General features: G+C 55.6%; 1 protein-coding gene and 1 non-coding gene across 4 annotated transcripts; both read right to left on the bottom strand.

Annotated features, from left to right (window-relative positions):
- Positions 1-438: 438 nt before the first annotated feature.
- SEZ6L2 (seizure related 6 homolog like 2) lies at positions 439-19,815 on the bottom strand. Of its 3 annotated transcripts, XM_045543387.1 has the most exons (18): positions 19,168-19,813; positions 18,114-18,245; positions 17,107-17,406; positions 16,596-16,735; positions 16,132-16,333; positions 11,251-11,436; positions 10,431-10,599; positions 9,464-9,627; positions 7,037-7,237; positions 6,448-6,586; positions 5,499-5,695; positions 5,186-5,380; positions 2,890-3,081; positions 2,590-2,781; positions 2,042-2,080; positions 1,745-1,862; positions 1,524-1,620; positions 439-1,007 (listed from the first exon to the last, which is right to left on the bottom strand). In XM_045543387.1, exons 1-18 carry the CDS (start codon positions 19,244-19,246, stop codon positions 978-980), a joined length of 2,772 nt encoding a protein of 923 aa, XP_045399343.1. In that variant the 5' UTR covers positions 19,247-19,813; the 3' UTR covers positions 439-977. The 3 variants fall into 3 exon arrangements, with proteins under 3 accessions (XP_045399343.1, XP_045399345.1, XP_045399344.1); XM_045543389.1 differs by lacking the exon at positions 2,590-2,781 and having other exon boundaries at positions 19,168-19,815; XM_045543388.1 differs by lacking the exon at positions 2,042-2,080 and having other exon boundaries at positions 19,168-19,815.
- LOC123633632 lies at positions 8,672-8,778 on the bottom strand. Its single transcript, XR_006733660.1, has one exon. It is a non-coding gene; the product is annotated as a U6 spliceosomal RNA (small nuclear RNA).
- Positions 19,816-20,710: the final 895 nt, after the last annotated feature.

Raw genomic sequence — 20,710 nt, forward strand, 5'->3', positions numbered from 1 at the left:
GTTGGTAGACATGTAACAGCAGATACGCTTAAAGTGCCAAAAAGATGGGGAAAGAAAAGAGAACGGTATATTTGAATAGACACAAAAATTCTCAAAAATGGGTTGAATTTTCGGTTAACTGATCGTGAAACAGATTAGAAGCTGTTTGCCTCCTGCCCAGCAGTGAGGGGGAGGGGAGCCCCTGCCAGCTCCCCCCCAGCTGGGAGAGCCCAGCTGAACGGAGGCCGGGTGGGGTCAGCAGTGGCCGCGGGGGCTTGTCCCAGTCAGTCCATCATGGAGGCTCTTGGACCCTGGCCAGCCCCCTCGACTTTGCCCTCTGCCTGGCTGTGGATTTCTGCCTTTTTTCCAAATTGTTCCCCTTTCCCCATCCTCTCTCCAGAGAGGTCTCCACCATCTCCATCACTACGTGACTCGCCTTCCCACACCCCACCAGCCCAGTTACAAGTGGTGATTTTCTGTTTATTGCTCAAAAACAAGGATCCAGAAGCAAAGGTGGAGAGACTGGGTTGGGGGGAGGGCAGGAAGGGGGCTGGGCCTTGTTCCAGCCCTCCTCTTCATCCCTCTGCTGACCCTCCTTGGCCCAGGAGTCAGGCCTGGGGCCAGAGCGTCTGGGAGGGGAGGGGCCTTCGTGGCCAAGGGAACAGTAGAGCTATCGGGGCAGTCCTTGAGGGGTGCCCTGTGCTGGAGGCACCCCAAGAGTTGCAGGGGGCTGAGTTCCCCTCCCAGAGTCCAAAAGCCAGTAGGGTTGGGGGGCAGGCCCCTTGTTTGGCAACTGAGAAGAGGCAGCTTTGGGCGGCAGGATGCTGGTTTATTTACTGTAGGGTCTCCAGGGCCATCAAAGCCCCTCATGGGATGGGGAGACTATTTACACAGCCAGGGAAGAGGGGAGCCAGGAGGCCGAGACCAGGCCCTGTACTCTCCCCTGCCCCGAATGAGGAGGGGAGGGGCGTCCTGGGTCCTGCACCTTAGTCTTGGGTTCAGATGGAAACTTCATACTCCCGTGTATCCTGAAGACAGAGAGATCAGATCAGTTGTTGGGGTGGGATGGAGGTGGAGGAGGATCCATATGGAGGGGGAAAGACCCTGGGTTTTAAAAGTAACTTTGATTACTTTTAAATCAATAAGGGTCTGTGGGGCTGGGGTGTGGCGCCAGGGGTCCCAGGGTAGGAAGGGACTGAATCTGGCCAATGGATATGCTTGGTTCATTCTATAGAGTCTCAAAATGACACAAACATCTGAATTTCCTAATTGTCTTAAACAACTGGAAGATCTGACAATTGGGCCTAAGCATCCACTGTGGATTTAAGCTGTATCCTTTAGATGGGGCACACGTTCTCCAATTAGCCACAGTCCTCACCACCCCCTATTGTTCACACATGGCTTGCTTTGCTCATTGACATGGCCTCTGTAGGCAGCTGAGTTTGAAATTCCCAAGACAGACATTCCAGAGACCTTGATAGAAGGTAATGGAGTCCTGGGGGAGCTGGGAGATGTGGCAGTCCAGGGGTAGGGGAAGGGCTCACCCCAGCTTCATACAGAGGGTTGCTGAAGTCCGACTCCACGGTGATGGGGCTGTAGGAATGGGAGCCCGAGAAGCCGAAGAGGGATTTTCCCTGAAGCCTGGGAAAGGGAGGGGATGAGCGGCTTATCAGCAGGTGAGCCTCTGAGTCCCCTCACCCAGGCTCCCGTGCCAGGCAGGCGAGACATCTGCCCCGGCCGGCAGTTCCCTGAGTAGGGTACTTACTTGGTGTAGTATATGTAAACGCCACTGCCGAGGACAATGACCAGGCCTAGAGGCAGCAGGATGGCCAAGGCGAGGTTCCCACCCTCCAGCTGCCGGGACGGGTCTGTAGTCTGGGTCACTGGGGGAGGAGGAGAGGCCAGTGAGCTGAGGCTGGTCCTAGTCCTGGGCTCTCCCAGCCTCCTGCCCTGGGCCCTGAACCCTGGGCCTCACCCCTCCGGGGCCTGGCCTCCTGGCCCGACCTCTGCCTTGCCCTCCCAACCTGGCCAGGCCTGGGCCTCCACCTGTACCCTCACTGACCTTCCAGTTTTCGGTTGTCCAGGAGCTCCTCATAGGCCACTGCAGGGAGAGGAGGGGGAGGGACGGGGTCTGAGCCAGGGAGGGGAGGAGGCTGGGTGGAGGGCAGGAGCCCTGTGGGGCGGGGCTGGACAGCCTGGTTCGCTCTGCCCTCTGCTCAGCCTAAACTGTCTCTTCCCCATGGTGGGGGGAAGAGAGGAGTGATCAGGGCAGAGCCTTCTTTCTCCTTCTACAGACCCCTAAAAGTTCAAGGTTCCTGGACAGTCTGAGCCAAACAAGTCCTTAGAGTTTGTCAGATAGGAAAACTGAGACCTACCCAGAGAGGGCAAGGGACTTCCAAACCAAGGGCCCCTCTACTACACCGCTTAGGGTAGTTCCATGACTCCAGTGTCCCTAGGACTTCTGGACACGCTGTGAGGATGGGAGCCCACGGGAGGAGAATGGGGAGCTCAGCAGGGTCTCCCACTGGTCTCGAATTTGCTACCTGACTTTCCCAGCCCTGTCACTCCCCAGACACTGATGTGCCCCTCCTGCCTTGTCTACCCAGGCACCTTTGCAGAGCGGGGGCTGGCTGGTCCACTGTGAGGGGTGGCCGGGCACACAGGTGATGGTGACCTCGCCGATAAGCTCAAAGCCCTCATAGCAGAAGAAGCGCAGAGACTCGCCCGCCTGGTAGTGATGTTTGTACAGCGTCTGGTAGCCATTCTCTGGAACCCCGGGGTTCAGGCACGGCTCATACTTCACTGCAGGGAGTGTGCCAGTCACGTGCCAGCTGCACTACTGAGCACGGGGCAGACAGGCTCTCCCCAAGGCTACCCAGCCACCCTTCCTGGAGTGTTCCCCAGACTCACAGGCGCATTTGGGGACCCGGTCGCTCCACTTGGGTGTGCCTGTGTCCCGGCTGTAGCAGGTGAGCATGGCTGCCCCTTCCAGGCTATACCCGGGCAGACAGCGGTACTGGACGTGGGAGCCGACAGGGAAGCCGGCGTCCGAGGCGGTACGGTGGCCGTTGGTGATCTCACCAGGGTCGGCGCAAGTCATGACTGGAGGCAGAAGGGCAAGGTCAGAGGAGGCCAGGGCCTTCAAATACCTCCCAGAAGCTCAGGGCTGGGAGAGGCCTGAGTCTCGGGCCATCTCCTCTGAACACAGCCCTCCAGTTCCTCAGAATGAAGAACTGGAAAACTTAACATTCAGGGCCAGGCATGGAGGCTCACTCCTGTAATCCTAGCACTATGGGAGGCCGAGGCAGAAGGATCGCTTGAGGTCAGGAGTTTGAGACCAGCCTGAGCAAGAACAAGACCCTGTCTCTACTAAAATAGAAATTAGCCAGCCAACTAGAAATAGGAAAAAAAAAAAATTAGCCGGGTGTGGTGGCGCATGCCTGTAGTCCCAGCTACTCGGGAGGCTGAGGCAGGAGGATTGTTTGAGCCAAGAATTTGAGGTTGCTGTGAGCTAGGCTGACGCCACAGCATTCTAGCCTGGGCAACAGAGCGAGACTCTGTCTCAGAAAAAACAAAACACTCAATGCATTTTATATTTCAGGCTTCTTTCAGAAAACAGGTTGATTGAGGCAACCCCAGGCCCGCATCCTGGGGTGAAATTCAAAATATGTCACCACTGTCCCAGAGCATGCCAGCTAAATCCCAGCAGTGTCAACCTGGCATGGCATGTCATCTTTAGAGAGGCTGGCTCTCCTGTTCCCCTCCCTGTCACCATGCCCAGCCCACTTCACTCACGTATACTGCCTGCCCGGCCCCTGCAGGCATTTGAGTCTACAACCCTGCTGTGGAGTCATAATCATAGGCATCTCTTGTACATAAGCCTGTGCCAGGCACCCTGCTCAACATTTTGCAAACATGATATTTAACCCTGATTATCCTGAGAAGTCAATGTCACTGCTATCTCCCTTGGGGCTCAGGGCTCAGGGTGGTCAAATGACTGACTCTTGGTCACTCAGCCAGGGAGTAGCAGAATAGGATCGTGGGGTCACAGCCACAGAGTGCTGGACGGGATTCAGAGACTTGGGTCTAGGCCTAGCTTCAGGTTCAATTTGCTACCTTGGGCAGGTTTCCTCTTGAGCCTCAGGCAGGGGGACCAGCCGAACACTCCACCCCATCCAGGCCATGATTCCTTCCAGGGATGGGGAGCTGTGTCAACTAGAGAGTTTTCCTGTGTCCACCTCAAATCTGGCTTCCAGAAACTTCTCCCCATTGGTCCCACCATTCCCACCAGGGGCAATGTGGAAGACCTGGAACCCCACATCCTTGTGGTAGGCTTCCCAAAATTTGGAGAAAGTGACCTGATGCCACTCCTTTCTGCTCTTCTAGAAGATAAACACATCCAGCGCCTTTATTTATTTTTTCTTCCGAAATCTCTTCAGGAATCCCAGCTCCTTTCAATGTCACCTTCTCTGTGAAATCTCCTGCCTCATCCTGAGAGAATTAGCCCACGGCCCCTCCCGCCGCGCTTCACACTGAGCAGCTTCCGCTCGCTCACTGTCCCACACCAGGCGGTGTGCGCTCTCCACACGCCCATTCCTGGTCGCTGCTGAGGAACCCAAGGCTCCGGGATGTTAAGTACCTTGCCTGAAGTCACTCAGTGCTTACTACCCTGTAATGTCCTCAGTTATTGTATCTGTCGCCCTCTCAACTTGTGAGCTCCATCAGGGCCTGAAGCCCCTTAGAGCAACCCTGTCTCAGCACAAGTCTTCAGTGACTGCCTTGGAGTAAACCAAGTTCCCTGGCAAGCCAAGTGCCTCCCCACCACGCCAAGGGCCGGGACGGAGAGCCTGGGGCGGAGCCCAGTGGGAACCGGGGTGGAGCCCGGGGGGCGGCACTCAGACGGGCAGAGGCGGGGTCAGGAGAGGACAGGGTCGGGACCCAGAGGAGACCCCGAAGAGCCCAGAACGGCGGAAGAGCGAGGGATGCAGCCTGGAAAAAATGAGAGCGGCACTCAGAGGGGGCAGTTTCGGGGCCCCGAGCGGGAGAGGACACCAAAGGGCATAGCGGCGGGGCCTGAAGAAGACCCGGGTAGGATCCATAGCGAAGGGATGTAACCCGGGCGGGACGGGGACGGGGACAGGAAAGGGCGGAGGCGGGGCCGTAGGGACAGGGGCGCAGAATGAGAGGACGAGGCCGAGGGGCTCACTCTTTTGGCAGGCGGGCGGCGCGGCGCTCCAGGACAGGTCCCACTGGCAGGTGAGGATGTCGGAGCCCAGCAGCTCGTAGCCAGGCTCGCACTGGTAGGTGAGCACCGTGCCCCGGATCAGGTCCCCGTGGGACGCCGTCCTCCAGCCCCACTCCGGAGGTGGCAGCTCGGGGCAGGTGTCGTTCCTCGGGACCTCTGCAGGGGGGGCAGAGTGAGCGTGGAGGCCGCCCTCCGACTCAGGGCGTCCTTCCAGCCCCGGGGGCTTCGCTCCGGCGCGGCGCCCCCGCCCAAGTCGGGACCCCTCCGTGGGTACCTTTGAAGTGCAACACAAAGCCCTGGCCCAGGCCTGGATTTGGGGCCCCGGGTGGTGCCTGGAACTGCAGCGTGAGGTCGGGCCCAGAGGAGAGGAGGCGGCGGCGCGGTTGAGGTCCCCGCAGCTGGGCCAGGACTCGGGCGCTGGGACCATCCCCATCGAACAGTGTCAGCGTGTCCCCTTCGCGCACATTCAAGCTGCGGGGAGTGGGACCAGATAATAGGGCGTGGGTACGACCGGCAACTCCCATCCGGGTCTGCCCAATCCCCAGGTTACTGGCCGGCGTTCCCGGATCCCCAGGTCAGACGCCGCCTCGATTTTGACCAATCGTGGATTTCTCCTGTGCCAAATCCTCCGTGGCCCACCCGCCCTATGGCTCCGCCCGTCTCCTGCTTCCCAATCCCCAAACTTACTCATTACTAACTCCGCCCACCCTCCAGTCCCTCGGCCATCACCGTGGATCCACGCCCCAGCCCAGCTGCAGCTTTGACCAATCACCGACCATACTCTGGACCATGGGCCCCGCCTGAGTACCTGCCTTTAGGCCACGCCCACCTCTGGTCCTTCTAGTCACATGACCACCTCAGGCCAAATCAGCTTCCCATACCCACACCCACCTTGGGTGCTGATGCAACAGTTTGGGTCTGTGTCCCTGGAAATGGCTCCAGGCGCAGCCTCAGAAACCTTCAGAGACCCCATTGTTCACAAGCCCCCTAGGAGGGCTGCATTACCCCATTTACTTGTCCAAGGTCGCCTGGCTAATAAGTGATTTGAACCTAGGTTTCCCACCCCTGTCCTGAACCCTTAATCATCGCTTTCATCAGAGCATATATCCACCAAATTCTGCGACACAGAAGAGCCAGCCAGGCTCAGAATGCAGGCTAGTGCATTGTCACACCACACCCCGCTGAACCCACACCCGCTGCACCTCTGCAGGACCCAGACGTACATCTCAACTTGAAGCAAGATGCGCCTCTCTTCCTGGACGTGCAGGCCCCACACGCAGTCCTGGCCAGGGCTATAGCTCTGGGGCCAGTCGGGAGACAGGACCACACCGGCTGGCTCTGACAGCTCCCCTCCACACATGGCTAAGGGAGAAGGGGTGTCAGGTTCAGGATCCAGGTCGGCATGCAGTCTCCATTTCCCACAGCCCTCGCTCGCCACTCCTGATGTGTGCGCCATAGCAACTCACATGTTTCCTGTTATCTAGGATCCTATTTCTTGCCACATCTGGGTCCTGTTATACCCAATCCCCAGCCCTGCTCTTAATAACCCCCGCCCTCTCTCCAACCTACCCACCCAATCCCAACTCCAGTTCTGGGTCTTGAAGACATTTGGGTTTGTGACCCCTGAATTTGGTAACAAGCCCACCAGTGATTCAACTAAGAAAACAGTCTCTGAAGCGACAGGGATTCACCCAAGGCTTGGGTTTATTAGGTTTTGGTATGCATGTCTCCTTCCTGAATGGCCTTCCTAGGACCCCCCATTCATGGGGTAGTCTGTAAATGGAAGGAATTCCCGGGATGTGGGGTGCTCACCCTTGCAGGCTGGCTCTGTGTCGTTCCAGTGGGGTTCTGTGGGATCCACACATTCAATGGTGTTAGGGGGGCCAGGGGGCTCCAGGGCATATCCTGGGAGGCAGGAGAAGGTGGCCAGTGCCCCTGGGCGGTACTCGGGGTCCGTGGTAGTGACATTGCCATGTGCCAGGAAGGGGGCAAAGCAGCGATCCTCTTCAAAGGCTAGGGAGGAGTCAGTCACAAAGTTAAGTATTAGGACAGACCTCAAGGAATTTCAAACTGAGGACTTGGGCTGAATTCCGCTATTGTGTGGCTATTCAGTGGGCTTCTTAAAACAGAATGCGTTGGGTTTAGCTTTCATTCTCCAGTTTGTCAAAAACCCTAACACTTCTCATTCACACATTTATATTGCCTCCCCACCTCTAGAAGGAACCCTCTAGGCTAATCAAATCCCAGCCACCATTCTACAGATGAGGAGGTCCACAGACAAAAAGCCACTTGCCCAAGGTCACCCAGAAGGCAGTGGCAGAATCAAATCTCAAACCCACATGGCTTGATTCCCAGCTACAGATTCATGGCTCTGGAAACTGCAAAGGACGGCAGGAGAGGGGAGGGGTGCCCATAGAGAACTGGCTTGCGTAGGTGTATTCTCTCCTCAAAAATAACAGTTGGATTCTGATGATCTGTGCTGTTGCTAGAATCTAAAATTGTGGCTAATGCAAAAGCTACTCACATTTTACTTCAGACCAAGTCAGCAAAAATGAACATTTGTAGAACTTTTTAGTTTCTGCCCACATGATCACATCTCAGCTGCAAAACTACCTGTGAATTATGACTTAGGTGGTTGTGATGCAGATGAAGAATCTGAGGCTCACAGAGCAGTGGGGGCCACAAGCGTGGAGGCCTCGAAGATAGGAAATCTCACTAACAGGCCAGTGCTCTTTGCACTTTAACACTCTCAGAATCGAGCATGGAATTGGTTTTTGCAGGTCCACTGCTCTATTTCACTGTTACTTACCTATAAGGCATCATGTTCAAATCCTGCCCCTCCATCAGGGCCCAGTGCCAGTTCCATTTCTCCCATGATTCATGCCAGAAACGAGCCCCTCCTGTCCCTGAACATTCCATTTCCTTTGTCTCTCTCTTGCTACTGTTTATACAAGTCCTCTGCTCTAGCCACACTCAGATTCTGTTTCCAAACATACCAGGCATTTCTCTATGTCCTCACTTTTGCTCACACTGTTCCTTTTACCTGAGATGCTGTTTCTCAACCTTCCTCTTTTGAAATACCCTCTATATTTTAAGGCAGAGTCCCCAACGTTTTTGGCACCAGGGACTGGATGATTTCATGGAAGACAACTTTTTCCACAGATGGGGGGCCGGGGCGGGACAGGGAGGGACGGGAGGCGGAGCTCAGATGGTGACTTGAGCCATGAGGAGTGGCTATAAATACACATGAAGCTTTGCCAGCTTGCCCAATGTGCTCACCTCCTACTGTGTGGCCCCTCTCCCCCTCCCCCATTCCTAAGTTTCATGAGAGAATTGTTCCATGGACAACGGACGGGGGGGATAGTGGGGGGTGCAGTGCTCTGTGGCCCGGTCACTAACAGGCCATGTCCCGGGGGGTTGGGGACTGCAGCTTTTCTTTTTTTTTTTCTTAATATGGAACACTTCATGAATTTGCATGTCATCCTTGTGCAGGGGCCATGCTAATCTTCTCTGTATCTTTCCAATTTTAGTATATGTGCTGCCGAAGCGAGCACGGGACTGCAGCTTTAAGACCAAGCTCAAATGCCTCTTCTCCCATAATCACTGACCTTGTTTCTACCTGTCCAGCATCCATTGCCCCTTCTTCTGGTAACAGCACTCCAACTATTATTTTGGGAAATGTACCTTCCCTACTCCCAGTCCATGAGTTTCAGCTGGGGCCAACCAGGGACGGTCACATGATACAGACCTGCCAATCATAACCACCAGCAGCTAACTACAGCGACTGGCTCAGGCAAAGGCACAGGACCTTAGCCAGGTCAATGACAGCCTTTGCTGGCATTTTTGCTGAAGCTCTCAGGAAAAGTACGAGTGTTCACTCTCTCTGATAGAGTTACTAAGTTGGTGGTCTGTAAGTCTGCAGCTAGGCCCGTCGCCCGGGGAAAGCCTGCCTGAGAATGAAGCCAACACAGAGGAAAGAAGTGAGAGATCCAGGGAACTAGTCTCCTGGCCATGCTTGCATGCAGCCAAACATGAAGCTTGCACAGAAAGGCGACCTGGGGGAATGAGAAGGGATCCATATGAAGGATCCTTGTAGATTTGGGGCAGGGAGGAAAATCAGGTCTCAGGGATCCAAATACGGACAGGAGCCAGCATGGAGCATGTGTCATGACTGTGCCTGGTGTCAGGAAGAGGGGGAGGTGCAGGGGTGGGGGCCTGGTGAGGGAGCAGGACAGTTACCTTCAAATCGGAGGCTCAGCAGCAAGGGATTGGCAGGTGTCTCTGAGAGCAGCTCCACATAGAGGGACTGGGCGTCACTGATGAGACCCCGCTCTGGGACATCATCCATGTCTGAGTCGTAGATCACGGGGGATAGGGGACTGCCCCCTGAGCGCACCATCAGCCTGGCATAGACAGAAGGTGGCCAGGAGCTCGATTTTCCCTTCAAAGCTGCCTGACCCCTTGCCTGCTCTACTAACTTTTTTTGGTTTTTTTACACAAAGTCTCAGTCTGTTGCCCCGGGTACAGTGCAATGGTGTCATCAGCTCACTGCAGCCTCAAACCCCTGGGCTGAAGTGATCCTCCTGCTTTGGCCTCCCAGGGTGCTAGGATTACAGGTGTGAGCCACTGCACCTGGCCCTAACTTATTTTTGTAGCATTATTATTAAACATTAACTACATGCCACGCATTCTTCCCAGCCCTTACACATTTTATCTCATTTAATTTTCACAAGAACTCTTGACTCAAATATTATTACTAGTCCCTCATTTTAAGAATGAGTATATTGGGGCACAGAAAGATTAAGTAGCCTGCCCAGGATCACAGAACGGGCAGGGGCAGACCTGGGATGCCAGGTTGTTAGATAAAGAATGATAATGACAATGAAGGTGGCAGCCACTTTTATAATGCCTATTGGCTTAGGCATTAGTCTAAGTATTTTCCATAACTTAGTGCATTTATCCTCACAGAAATCTTAAGAGGGAGGTACTATTATCTTCATTTCACAGATGAGGAAACTGAGGCACAGAGAGGTTAAGTGATTTGTGTAAGGTTGCACAGCTATACTCCCTAAGAAAGGTCAGGACTAGGCTGTTTGGCACATATCCCAACCAGGATCCACCCTGGATCTGTCTGACTCCCCACTGCAGCCTCCCTAGTTCCCCGAGGGGAAGAGGGGAACCTCTGACCCAAGGCTCGGACCCTCACCGGTCATTGTCTTCATCCAGCGAGACCCTCTCGAAGTGCAGGTGTAGCCGGCGTCCCTCAGCTGCTTCAATGACCCAACGGCAGGTGAGGTTGGGCCCTGCAGCTCCCCCAGGCTCAGGGGACACAATGCGGCCCAGCGTGGCATTGTGGATGGTGCCACCACAGGATGCTGTGGGCAGAGAAGGGACAAGTTGAGGCCAGCCTGAGATGACTTGTCCTTCTCTTTGGGGCCTCAGCCCTTCTCAGGCCCAACTTCAGAGCTGTTGCATCCTCACCTTTGGCTTGGACCTGGCCCAAGGATGGCCTCTGCCCCATGGGCTCACCCCAGAGGACAGGACCTCCTCAGGGCACCACCCAGGAGGGGAACCAGCCTTGGAACAGAAAAATTGCAGGATGGACACCTCCCCAGCATGGAGATTCTGCTAAAAAGAAGACCCCCTAGATGTGCATACCGTAGGATAGGGGAGTTACAGGGATCCGCAAAATTAAAACCTTCAGATGGAAAATCTTCAAGATGGAAATTCCCAGAATGAAGACTCCATGGGCTAGGGGAGCCCTCAAAGGAAGACGCTGCAGTTTGGAGACCCTCCAGATATGAACTTTAAGAATATTTCCTTCTCCAAAAGAAGGGACCTCCAGAAGGGTGACTCCCCAGATGGAAACCTCCAGTGGGATATCCCCAGATGAGACCACCTGAGGATGGAGGCTCACGAAGGATAGAGACTGTCGGTGTAAGGAGCTCCAGGTGGAGAGCTGGGATAGGGCCCTCCCAGTGGGGTGCCAAGACAGAAGCCCCCACCCATCATGGCAGGAGACTCACCCAGGCAGCTGGGGGTTTCACCATTCCAGGCTGGCCGGGTACCATTGAGGCAGATGAGGGTCTCCTCACCCTGAAGCTGGTAGCCTGAATCACAGTGGAAGGTGGCAGTGCCGCCAGGGTGCAGGTCTGTCACACGCACATCCCCATGGGCCGGCCGGGGAGGGAAGCCACAGCTCAGGAGGTAGGCTGGACCAGGCAGAGATGGGAGAATGAGGACTTATTGCCCCATGCCACCCTCTCACACCTCCCCCCTGCTTCCTCCCCCTCCCAGACTGGTCCTGCACGGGAGCACACACTGAAGGACAAGAGCCCCTCACACAGGTGCCCGATCTCATGAAGAGGTCATTTCAGCAGCCCCAATCTTCCTTAATCTTTGTAATTTACCCACTTTGGCCCCATTTTATAGATGAGGTACCTGAGGCTCAGAGAAGTCATTCTGGACCACTCCTTTGCTGTGTGACCTCAGGCAAATCAATTAACTACCCTCAATTCTATCCAGCTCTAATAATAATAAATAGTATTTGCAGAGCTTGTTCAACTTCCAAAGTGAGTTCGCACAGTGCTTTTGAGGTGGGCAGAGAAAGACCATGCGGCCCATTTTCCACATGTAGAAATTGAGGCTCCATGTTATCGAGTGCCTCGGAGCACTTTCTCCTCTCCACACACACATGCACACACACACTCCCTCCCACGGAAGCACACTGTGGTATCATGCCCTCAGCTTTCATCCAGATGAATCACATGAAACTTCTTGAGGAATTTTTTTTTTTTATATTTTTATTTTTATTTATTTATTTTTTTGAGACAGAGTCTCACTCTGTTGCCCGGGCTAGAGTGCCGTGGCATCAGCCTAGCTCACAGCAACCTCAGACTCCTGGGCTTAAGCGATCCTCCTGCCTCAGCCTCCCGAGTAGCTGGGACTACAGGCACGTGCCATCATGCCCGGCTAATTTTTTCTATATATTTTTAGTTGTCTGATTAATTTTTTCTATTTTTAGTAGAGACTATGTCTCGCTCTTGCTCAGGCTGGTCTCGAACTCCTGAGCTCAAACGATCCACCCGCCTCAGCCTCCCAGAGTGCTAGGATTACAGGCGTGAGCCACCGTGCCCAGCCGCTTCTTGAGGAATTTTAACTATTTTGTCATTAGAGATCTTAATATTCAGTGCGCCCTAAACAAATCCCCCAGTGACAGTGAAGTGCTAGGGAAAGTTTTGTTCTTCTTAAGGAACTGGTTTATCTTCTCCTTTCTTGCAGTGACAACTGTGTAATCTCCCTTTTTGCAATGGCTGCTAGGAAGCTTGGAACTAGATTAAAGACTGTCCCTAGCAACAATGGCCTGCCCATCTACATTCTATTGTTTCAACTCTGATGAGCTATACCTGGTGCCTTTTTTTTTTTAAGAGACAAGCTCTTTCTCTGTCACCCAGGTTGGAGGGCAGTGGCAGGATCATAGCTCGCTGCAGCTTCAAACTCCTGGGCTCCAGAGATCCTCCCATATCAGCCACTGGAGTAGCTAGGACTACAGGCATGTGCCACCAAGCCTGGCTAATTTTTTTATTTTTTGTAGAGACGGCATCTCACCATGTTGCCCAGGCTAGTCTCAAACTCCTGGCCTCAAGTGATCCTCCCACCTCAACCTCCCAAAGTGCTGGGATTATAGGTGTGAGCCACCAGGCCCAGCCATTTTGTTTACTTATTCTATATAATAGTATTGCTTGTATTCTTTTTGAAAGCCTCCTGAAATTCTTATAGAAGCAGATGGGATAAAACCAATAAATAGAAATTCCCTTATTAGTAAATGATGGGCTCCAAACTTGATCCTGACAGAACTCTGTGTGTCTACATTTCAGAACTGGGCAGAACTTGTTTAAAAAGGCCTCCTGAAGGAAGTAGCCAAAGCTGTCTTGCAGGAGAGGCAGGCTCTGGCTGGCAGAGGGCTTCTGAGATACTAGCTTGCCTGGGCCTTTGCTTTGCCTGACTCTCCAGCCCTCAGTGATTCTGTAAGAGCCCTGGTCCCTCCCTATTTCAAAATCCAACAAGTATTTCCTTGGCTGGGCCCTGGGGACAGAGAGATGAAAAAGACTCAGGCCTTGCCCTTCAGAAATCTCCTGAGATAGACACAAAAACAACTTTCTAGCACACAGTGGTTTCAGTAAATGTTACCCTCTGTAATGGCTCTCCATGGCCAACAGAATCAAGTTTGGGTGCTCTATAGATTGACGTTCGAGCCCCTGCACAGCTGGGCCCGGCCCTGCACTCCCAGCTGCAGTGTTCAGCACCTGAAACCCAGACAGCCTGCACAGCGCGCCTCTGTGATTTTTGTGACTTTGCGAGGCCCGACCTCCACATTTTTGCTCACACCCTTGCCCCGTCTGGAGGGTCTTCTCGGCACCTTTTCTTCCTCAGAGCAGTGACTAAAGTGCTGCCTCTTCTAGGAAGCCTCCCTGACCACTCGCCTCTCCAACAGAGCTAGTTGCTCTCTTACTTATACACAATCCTGCACGCATAAGTCTGTCATCATACTAACCACTGTCTTCTGCCACTATGAGACTGGACCATGCCTTATTTATTTTGTCCCTTAAAAGCCTAGCCTAGAGGCAGTGCGGAACAGTGCAAAGAGCACTGGATTTGGAGACAGCAGCCTTGAGTTCCAGTTCTAGCTTCACAGCTTATTAGCTGCATGACTTTGAGCAGGTGACTTCATGTCTAGGGACCTGTCACCTATTAATGGCAATAATATTTCCTATCAGTGAGGATAGGCCTGAAAGTTAAATAAAAGAAACACACAAAACACCTGGCACATAGAAGTGCTTAGAAAATGTTAATCACCCGCCCCTAGCCTCAAGTAATGAATAACTGGGAATCAGGGCCTCAGGAATCTGATTTCTGATTCTGCAATAAATCTGCAGGTGGCTGAGCAATTCACATAAACTTTGAGTCTTCTCCTTCCTCTGAGATGGAACTGACAGTGGCCACTCCCAGGGCTGCTGTGAGAAACAACTGAGACAGTGGCTGGTGACAGGGCTTCGTAAGTGGGAAAGCTTGCTATATTTGGGGTCAGGGGTGATGGCACCTTTGGCCTTTCAGAGAAACTAATGAGGCCACTGTGGACCAGAGGCCCCAGCTGGTGCAGGCTGGGAAGGGCTTAAGCAAAGCCTCGGTCCCAAAGGTGCCTGCAGCAGCAGCAAAGCAGGGAAGACTGAGGCAAGTAAAGAAGGCCAATTTATGCAATAGCCCTGCTTCCCCAAACGTTCCACTTAGCCTAAAGAGTCCTATTTTCAATGCCCTGGGGAAGTGACTGCTTAAGGAACCAGTGGGGAGCCATTTTGTAACATCTGAAGCTATTTTGTAATATCCTCATGACCTGTTCTCCCTCCCCAGCAAGCAGGCCCCTAACACCAAGCACATGTCCCCCAGCTTGCTGGTCCCTCCATGAATAGGTGCCTCTACTGTGCACACATGAGCCCTCAGAGCAGGTCCCCAGCAGAGACGTTGGGAGAGGCTGGAGAGGATACGGGCTGCGTCCTGGATGGGACGTACAAGGTGTCTGGCATCAGCAGGTCTCACAAGGAGGGCAGGGCACCTGAACCAGGTACTGAGGTGATGTGAAGGGGGCATTGGCCCCCACACAGTTCCCTCCCTGTTTCTGAGGAGCATGGGAAGGGCCTTGGAAAAGACAGCAGTGTCTGGCGCGGAGACATTAGCTGGGCCCCTTGCCTAGTGCACACATACGTGCTAGAACATACACTTGCACTGTGCATGTGCGTAGGTCGTGTGGGTGGATGCTCACAGATGCAGTCATGCACCGGTGCACCCCCCTTCCCTGCCTGCAGAAGTCAGAAAGATCTTTCTAAGTTGCAAAGCCAAGGCTGTCACTTTCCTGCTTAAAGCATTTCAACTATCTCCCTGTCACCTGCAGATTAAAGTAGTCTGAACTCTTTACTGAAGCTGATAAGGCTTTTTATGCTCTGAGTCCAACCCACCTCCCAGCCTGGTCCCTCGGCCCTTTTCTCCCCCTCCACTGTCTGTGCTTTGACTGCAACAGCAATGGCTGCCAGTTTTGAGGTCTCACTGTGTACCAGACACTGTTGTAAGTCTTGGCACGTATTATCTCATTTGAGATATCATCAAGTATTATGATTTCTACTTTTCAGATAAGACCATGAAGCACAGAAAGCTTAAGTAACTTGTCCTGGGTCACACAGCTAGGCCAATTCTATCTTCCATGCTGAATTACTTCTCCTCCGGGGGCCACACTTTCTCTCTGGGTCTTGGAGTGTGCTTTCCCAGCCATTCAGACATCTGCCTCTCTCCTCTCCCTGTCCCTCCCACCCACCGTGGTGATGATGGTGGTCATGGTCTCCTCCTCTCCTCCCTCAGGCCTGAGGGGTGGGCCTGGCTAACTCATCTGTTAGGTCTCAGCCTAGTCATTGCCTCCTTCAAGAAGGTGTCCCCATATTCCTTGGAAGAATTTGAGTCCCCTTGATATTTGCTCCCTCTGCCTGTGTTTCCTCCATCGTAACACTTATCTTGTAACCATCCTGATTATTTGTTTCCCTACCTAGAGTCTGACTTCTTTGAAGTCAGGTTTATAACAGGCTTGTTGACTCCTCTCCTCAAGGCTAACACAGGGCCTCATATGAAGCAGGCACTCGATTAACATTTGCTGAGTTGAATGGCTGAATTGCCACTTGGACATGTGCACACCGAGACACAGGTCTGTGAGGTAAGTGTACCCAAGTTTCCTCTGAGGGTCCTGCCGCTCAGGGCGCCAGCCAGGAGGAAAAGCCCCTTCAGCACCCTGCGCAGCGAAGGCTCCTAGAGACATCCCGTGACCAGTGCAGCCCCTGCCCTTCCACCAGTGCCCTTAGACTCCTCACCCTGATAGTGGATCCTGAAGCCACCGCCCCTTGGGACTCGGGGACTCTGGAAGTGCAGAAGCAGCCGGTTGGTTGGGCTTCGGAGGACCTGTCCTTCTCCCAGCATGGAGGAGTTGGCTAGGAGTCGGGGGGCCAGGCCTGGGGACCCCCCACCAGCCAGCACCAGGAGTTCCTCCTCCTGGGACAGGTTCAGAGTCTGCACCTAGAGAAGCCAGACACAGACCCGCCAGGGCAAGTCAGCCAGGGGGGTTAACTTCCTAAGCCCCGCCCACTCCGCCTTTTCCATGTGTGGCAGCCCAAATGCCACAGTGATGTTGCCCAAGCTGTAGAACTCTGCAAGAGTTTTTGAGATCATCTGAGTTGTAACATAGGTTCCCTGGCTCCCAGGCCAAACGTGTGCATACCCCACAGGCCCAGAGGAAGAGGCCTGGAAGTTTCACAGTCACGTGCTTAGGTCCGGTTACCTGGATCTCGATGCCATAGCCAGGGTAGACGTGGATGCTGTAAGTGCAGTCCAGGAGCCCCAAGGTGCGGCTGGTGGTGCTCCCCAATTCTGGAGACTCCACATACCCTTCGCCCTCGGAGATGTTGTTATTACACAGAACTAAAGAGATATAAGTAGCTGGGATTGAGAGAATCCCCGTGCTCGTGCCCTCCCAGCCAAGTGACTCTGGAGGTCCCTATCTGCCTTCTCTTGAGCACCTCTCACCACCCTCATCCAGTGTTCCGTCTTCCACCTGTACCCAGAACTGCCTTCCCCAGCCGTAATGTCGCTGCAACACGCCGGACGGCGCCTGGCACGCGGCGAGGCTGTGTAAACGCTCGCCTTCCCGATTATTAGGCAGAACCCTCCCGCCTGTCCCTAGGACTCCGTCCTCCGCAGGTCCCAGCAGCCTCTCCCGCCCACCCCCGGCGTCCTCCTCTCCCACGTCTGTGCTCCTGGACGCGACCCCCATCCCCTTGCCAGTGCCTCACCTGGGCTAGTCACCGTAGTGGTGACCGTTGTCGTGGTGATGATGGTAGTCGTGGTCTCCTCCTCTCCCCGCTCAGGCCCGAGGGGCGGGCCCGGGGAGGCGGGCCCGGGCGGGGGCGGGGCCGTGGTTCCTGGGGGCGGAGTCAGCAGCTCGGGCGCGGTGGGGCCGGTCCCCCGGACCTCCTTAGGGGTTACGGCTGTTGTCAGCGGCCCCGTCCCTGGTTCAGTGGCCCGCGGCAGGGAGGGCCCTGCGAGAGTATGGCCCGCTGGAGGGGTGGCTAGCGTGGGGTCTGGATCGGGTCCTGGGACAGTGCAAGGGAAGTCAGGACACAGGAGGAGCACATGGTGGCCTTGGGTGGGGAGCAGGGCTGAGGGAAACTGGGGGTTCTCATGCTGAACCCCAAAGGCCTCCCCCACAAGGTACAGTTTCCCCAGCTTTCCCTAGCCCACCCAAACTCCCTGCCGCCTCCCAGGGCTTCCACGGACTGACCCCCTTCTCTTCCCGCCACCCTCCCACCCAGGCCCTTCCTCCCCAATGCTGTCCTTGAGCCCGTCTCTCCGCCTCCCCGTTCAGACCTCTCCTGGTTACCTTTCTCTCTCCTGTCTCGCTCCCATTTCACTGGTAGTATTCTCATTGCTCTCTGGTTTTATGATTCTGAATTGACTAGTTTTTGTATTTCATTCTCTCTCCTTCTGTCCTTCTCCCAGCATTTCTCTGACTCTGGTTCTCTCAGTTTCTGTCTTTCTCTCTGTATGTCTGTTTTTCTGTCTGACTGTCTCTTAATCATTCTGTCTCTATTTCTCTGGTTCCGAGTATGCCCGGGTTTCACTCTTTCTGCAACTGCCTTATTCTGTCTCCCTCCGAGTCTCCCTGGCCTGCTGGGGGTGCTTGTCCCTCTGCAGCCTCTCTCTGCTTGCTTCGCTGGCTCCCTAGCCTGGCCGCCCATCTCCCTGAGCCAATGTCCCTCCCTCTGCCTCGAGGCCACTGCTGCCACTCTGGGAGCCTCACCCGGCAGATAGCCCATCTCCGGACCCCTCCTCAGCAGGGCCCCATGGAGCAGTTCAGCCAGGGCCTCAGAGGCTACAGTGGGGCTCTCACTTCCAGGCTCTGGCAGTGTCTCCTCCTCCTTCAGGGGCAGACCTAGGAGGTAAAGTTGTGTGAGCCTCTCCACTCCCCGCGTCCCTTTCTTCTCCAGAGAGCTCTTTCCCAGAGCTGTCCCTCCCTCCCTCATCAGCTGGGCCTGCAGGGGCCCAGAGGGTCCCAGGCTAGGCTAACAGCCAAGATCAGGGGAGGGGCTCCCAGCTGCCCCTCACACTCTGTCTCCTCTTCCCACCCTCCCACCCCCGGTTGCGTGGGCCTTCAGTGAGCACCCTTAGCTGTTATAAAGCCTGGACGGTGCCAGCAGAGCAGGGGGAGGCATCCATGCTGCTTTCCTTTTCTCCTCAGTGGTGATCTCCCCCCAAACCCCAGGGCTCTGCAGAGGGTCTGGCAGCCCCTCCCAGCCCTTGCTTCTGCAGTGCCCAGCTTTCTCCCTGGGTTTCTGTCTCTGCAGTGTGACTGTCTTTCTCCCTTTCTCTCTCTCTCCCTCTCATTCTCTGCAGGCTCTGCCTCCTTTCCCAGAGTCTGGCTGCCGGTCAGAGTGGGGGACTGAATATCTGGCCTCTGAGCTCTGCCTCTGTTCATCTGTCTTTGTCCATATGTCCAAGAACATTTGTGTGCGCGGTGCCTGGCATCTCTCCCAGTACCTCCTTTTCCCACCCAGGTACCTTGCGTGCTTCTGCCACCTCCGCAGACATCCCCCCAACTTTCCTATCCCTCCTATCTGGATTTAACCCCTGAGATGCTGCTAGAAGCTCCCCTCAGTCATTTCCCCACCTCCTCAGTATTGGAGGTTAAGAGGCTTCAGGTTCAAGCTGGAAAGCCCTGGCTTGCCCCTTCCCCATCAGCTGTGCCCCTCCCCTCCTCCATGAGCTTAGAAGACCCAGGATGTTAGGAGAAAGGAGGGTGGAGGACCGTGCTGCAGGCCTTCTCAGGGCCCACCCCCACACTCTCATGTCCTTACCCTGAATCCAGGGACAGCTCAGCAGAATTAGGAACAGCAGCTGGGGAGGCGGCCGGTGCTGGGCCCTGGGAGTCCCCATGGCGACTCACACCGATTTCTTTCCTCTGTGCCTGTCCTAAATAATCTAGCGGCCACCTTTCCTCCGTCTCCTTTTATCTTTCTTTTCTTTTTTCCTGCTAAGGGTCAGCAAAGGAAGACAATTTCTCTGCCCCTTGGGAAGGAGGGGCAGAATTGGACTAGGGGTCGCCTGGAGCCCACCCCGCTTTGCTCAGTCTCCTCTGTCCTCTACTCCTGAATCGGTGGTAGAGGGGGCGCGGCTCCGGCTGCAGGGGGTGGGGCCCAGAGGGCCAAAGGGGCTGGGTGGCCTGGGTTATCCTCTTGTTCAGGGGCCTGGGTCCACTGGGCTGGCTGGATCCCAAGCTAGGGGACTGGGGACGGGGAAGGCAGCTTCCGGGGGCCTAGGGTGGGGTCGAGGATCGGGAGGGTCCCTGCTGGGCTCTAGCGGGGCTAGTCGAGGAGGGGAAGGGGTTGGGGAACCGGGAGAGCAAAGCTCGGGCACTGGAGCTGCGGGAGGGAGAAGCTGAGAAAGGTGTCTAGCCCACGTCAGATCCTGGGGACGGGCGAAAGGAGGGGCCTGGGATTTATTTGAGCGGGAGGGAGGAGGAGGAAGTGCAGATGGAGGAAGGAGGGATCAGATGAGCCAGGACCGTGATCCTCACTCCGCTGCCCCTAGGGGAGGCAAAGGAAACTCTCTGGTCCCAGCAGTAATTAGGCCCCCCTTCCCCCGCCATTCCAGCACAGCTGGACTCTGAATCTCCTCTTGCCAGCGCACCGAGGGGAGGCTCAGATTGGTCCGCGCCTGCTAGGCCCCCACTATGCCCGCTGTCCGGGCTTCCCTCTCGGCCTTTTACAGAAGCTCAGGTACCCAGGCTTTCCCCTGCCCCCGGAGAATGGCGAGTGTCCGCGTTTGCGAGGAGTCTAAGGGGTGACGGGCCGGGGTCTGGCGGGGAGACCCCCTCCGCGTACCCGCAATGTGACCTCGGCCAGCCAGCTGGCGGCCTCAGCTCTGATGTTCTCTCCCGGGCTCCCTCACGGCGCCCCGAGCGCCCCTTTTCAGCACCACCAGCGCGCGGACAGCTCCCCGGGGCCCCGAGCCGCCGGCGATTGGCCGATCCCGCCCCGTCGGCCTCCTGCCAGGGGCTGCTCTCGCGAAGGCCAGGGGGCAGCGAGGGGCGCGGGCCGACCGATCCAGGGGCTCGCGGCCCCCGACCGGCCCTGGAGGCGCTGCCCGCGCCCCGAGCGCCGCCCCTTCCCGGCCCCGCCCCGCGCCTCCTTTTCGCATTGCGGGGCGGCGGGGGGTTGGCTCGGTGCCCCGCGCCCCACGCGGCGCCCTGGCCGGCTGGGTGGCGGGGAGGCACTTCCAGAGACGACTCCGCCGCCCCGGCTGACTTGCGGCTGCCACTGGGAGGGGTCGGGGTAGCTAAACCGACAGGGCTCCGGGAAGGAGTGACGTCAGGGTGAGTGGGAGCCACGCAAGGAGCGA

This window comes from Lemur catta, chromosome 2, assembly GCF_020740605.2.
Source record: "Lemur catta isolate mLemCat1 chromosome 2, mLemCat1.pri, whole genome shotgun sequence".
In the NCBI taxonomy this organism is placed as follows: Eukaryota; Metazoa; Chordata; class Mammalia; order Primates; family Lemuridae; genus Lemur; species Lemur catta.

Excerpts from the sequence above, each read along its gene's own strand:
- SEZ6L2 (XM_045543387.1), bottom strand. The coding sequence starts at position 19,246 with ATGGGGACTCCCAGGGCCCAGCACCGGCCGCCTCCCCAGCTGCTGTTC. Across the intron at positions 17,407-18,113 it reads GGAGATGGGCTATCTGCCGG|GACCCGATCCAGACCCCACG; the intron begins GTGAGGCTCCCA and ends GCACTGTCCCAG. Across the intron at positions 10,600-11,250 it reads TGAAACCCCCAGCTGCCTGG|CATCCTGTGGTGGCACCATC; the intron begins GTGAGTCTCCTG and ends CTCTGCCCACAG.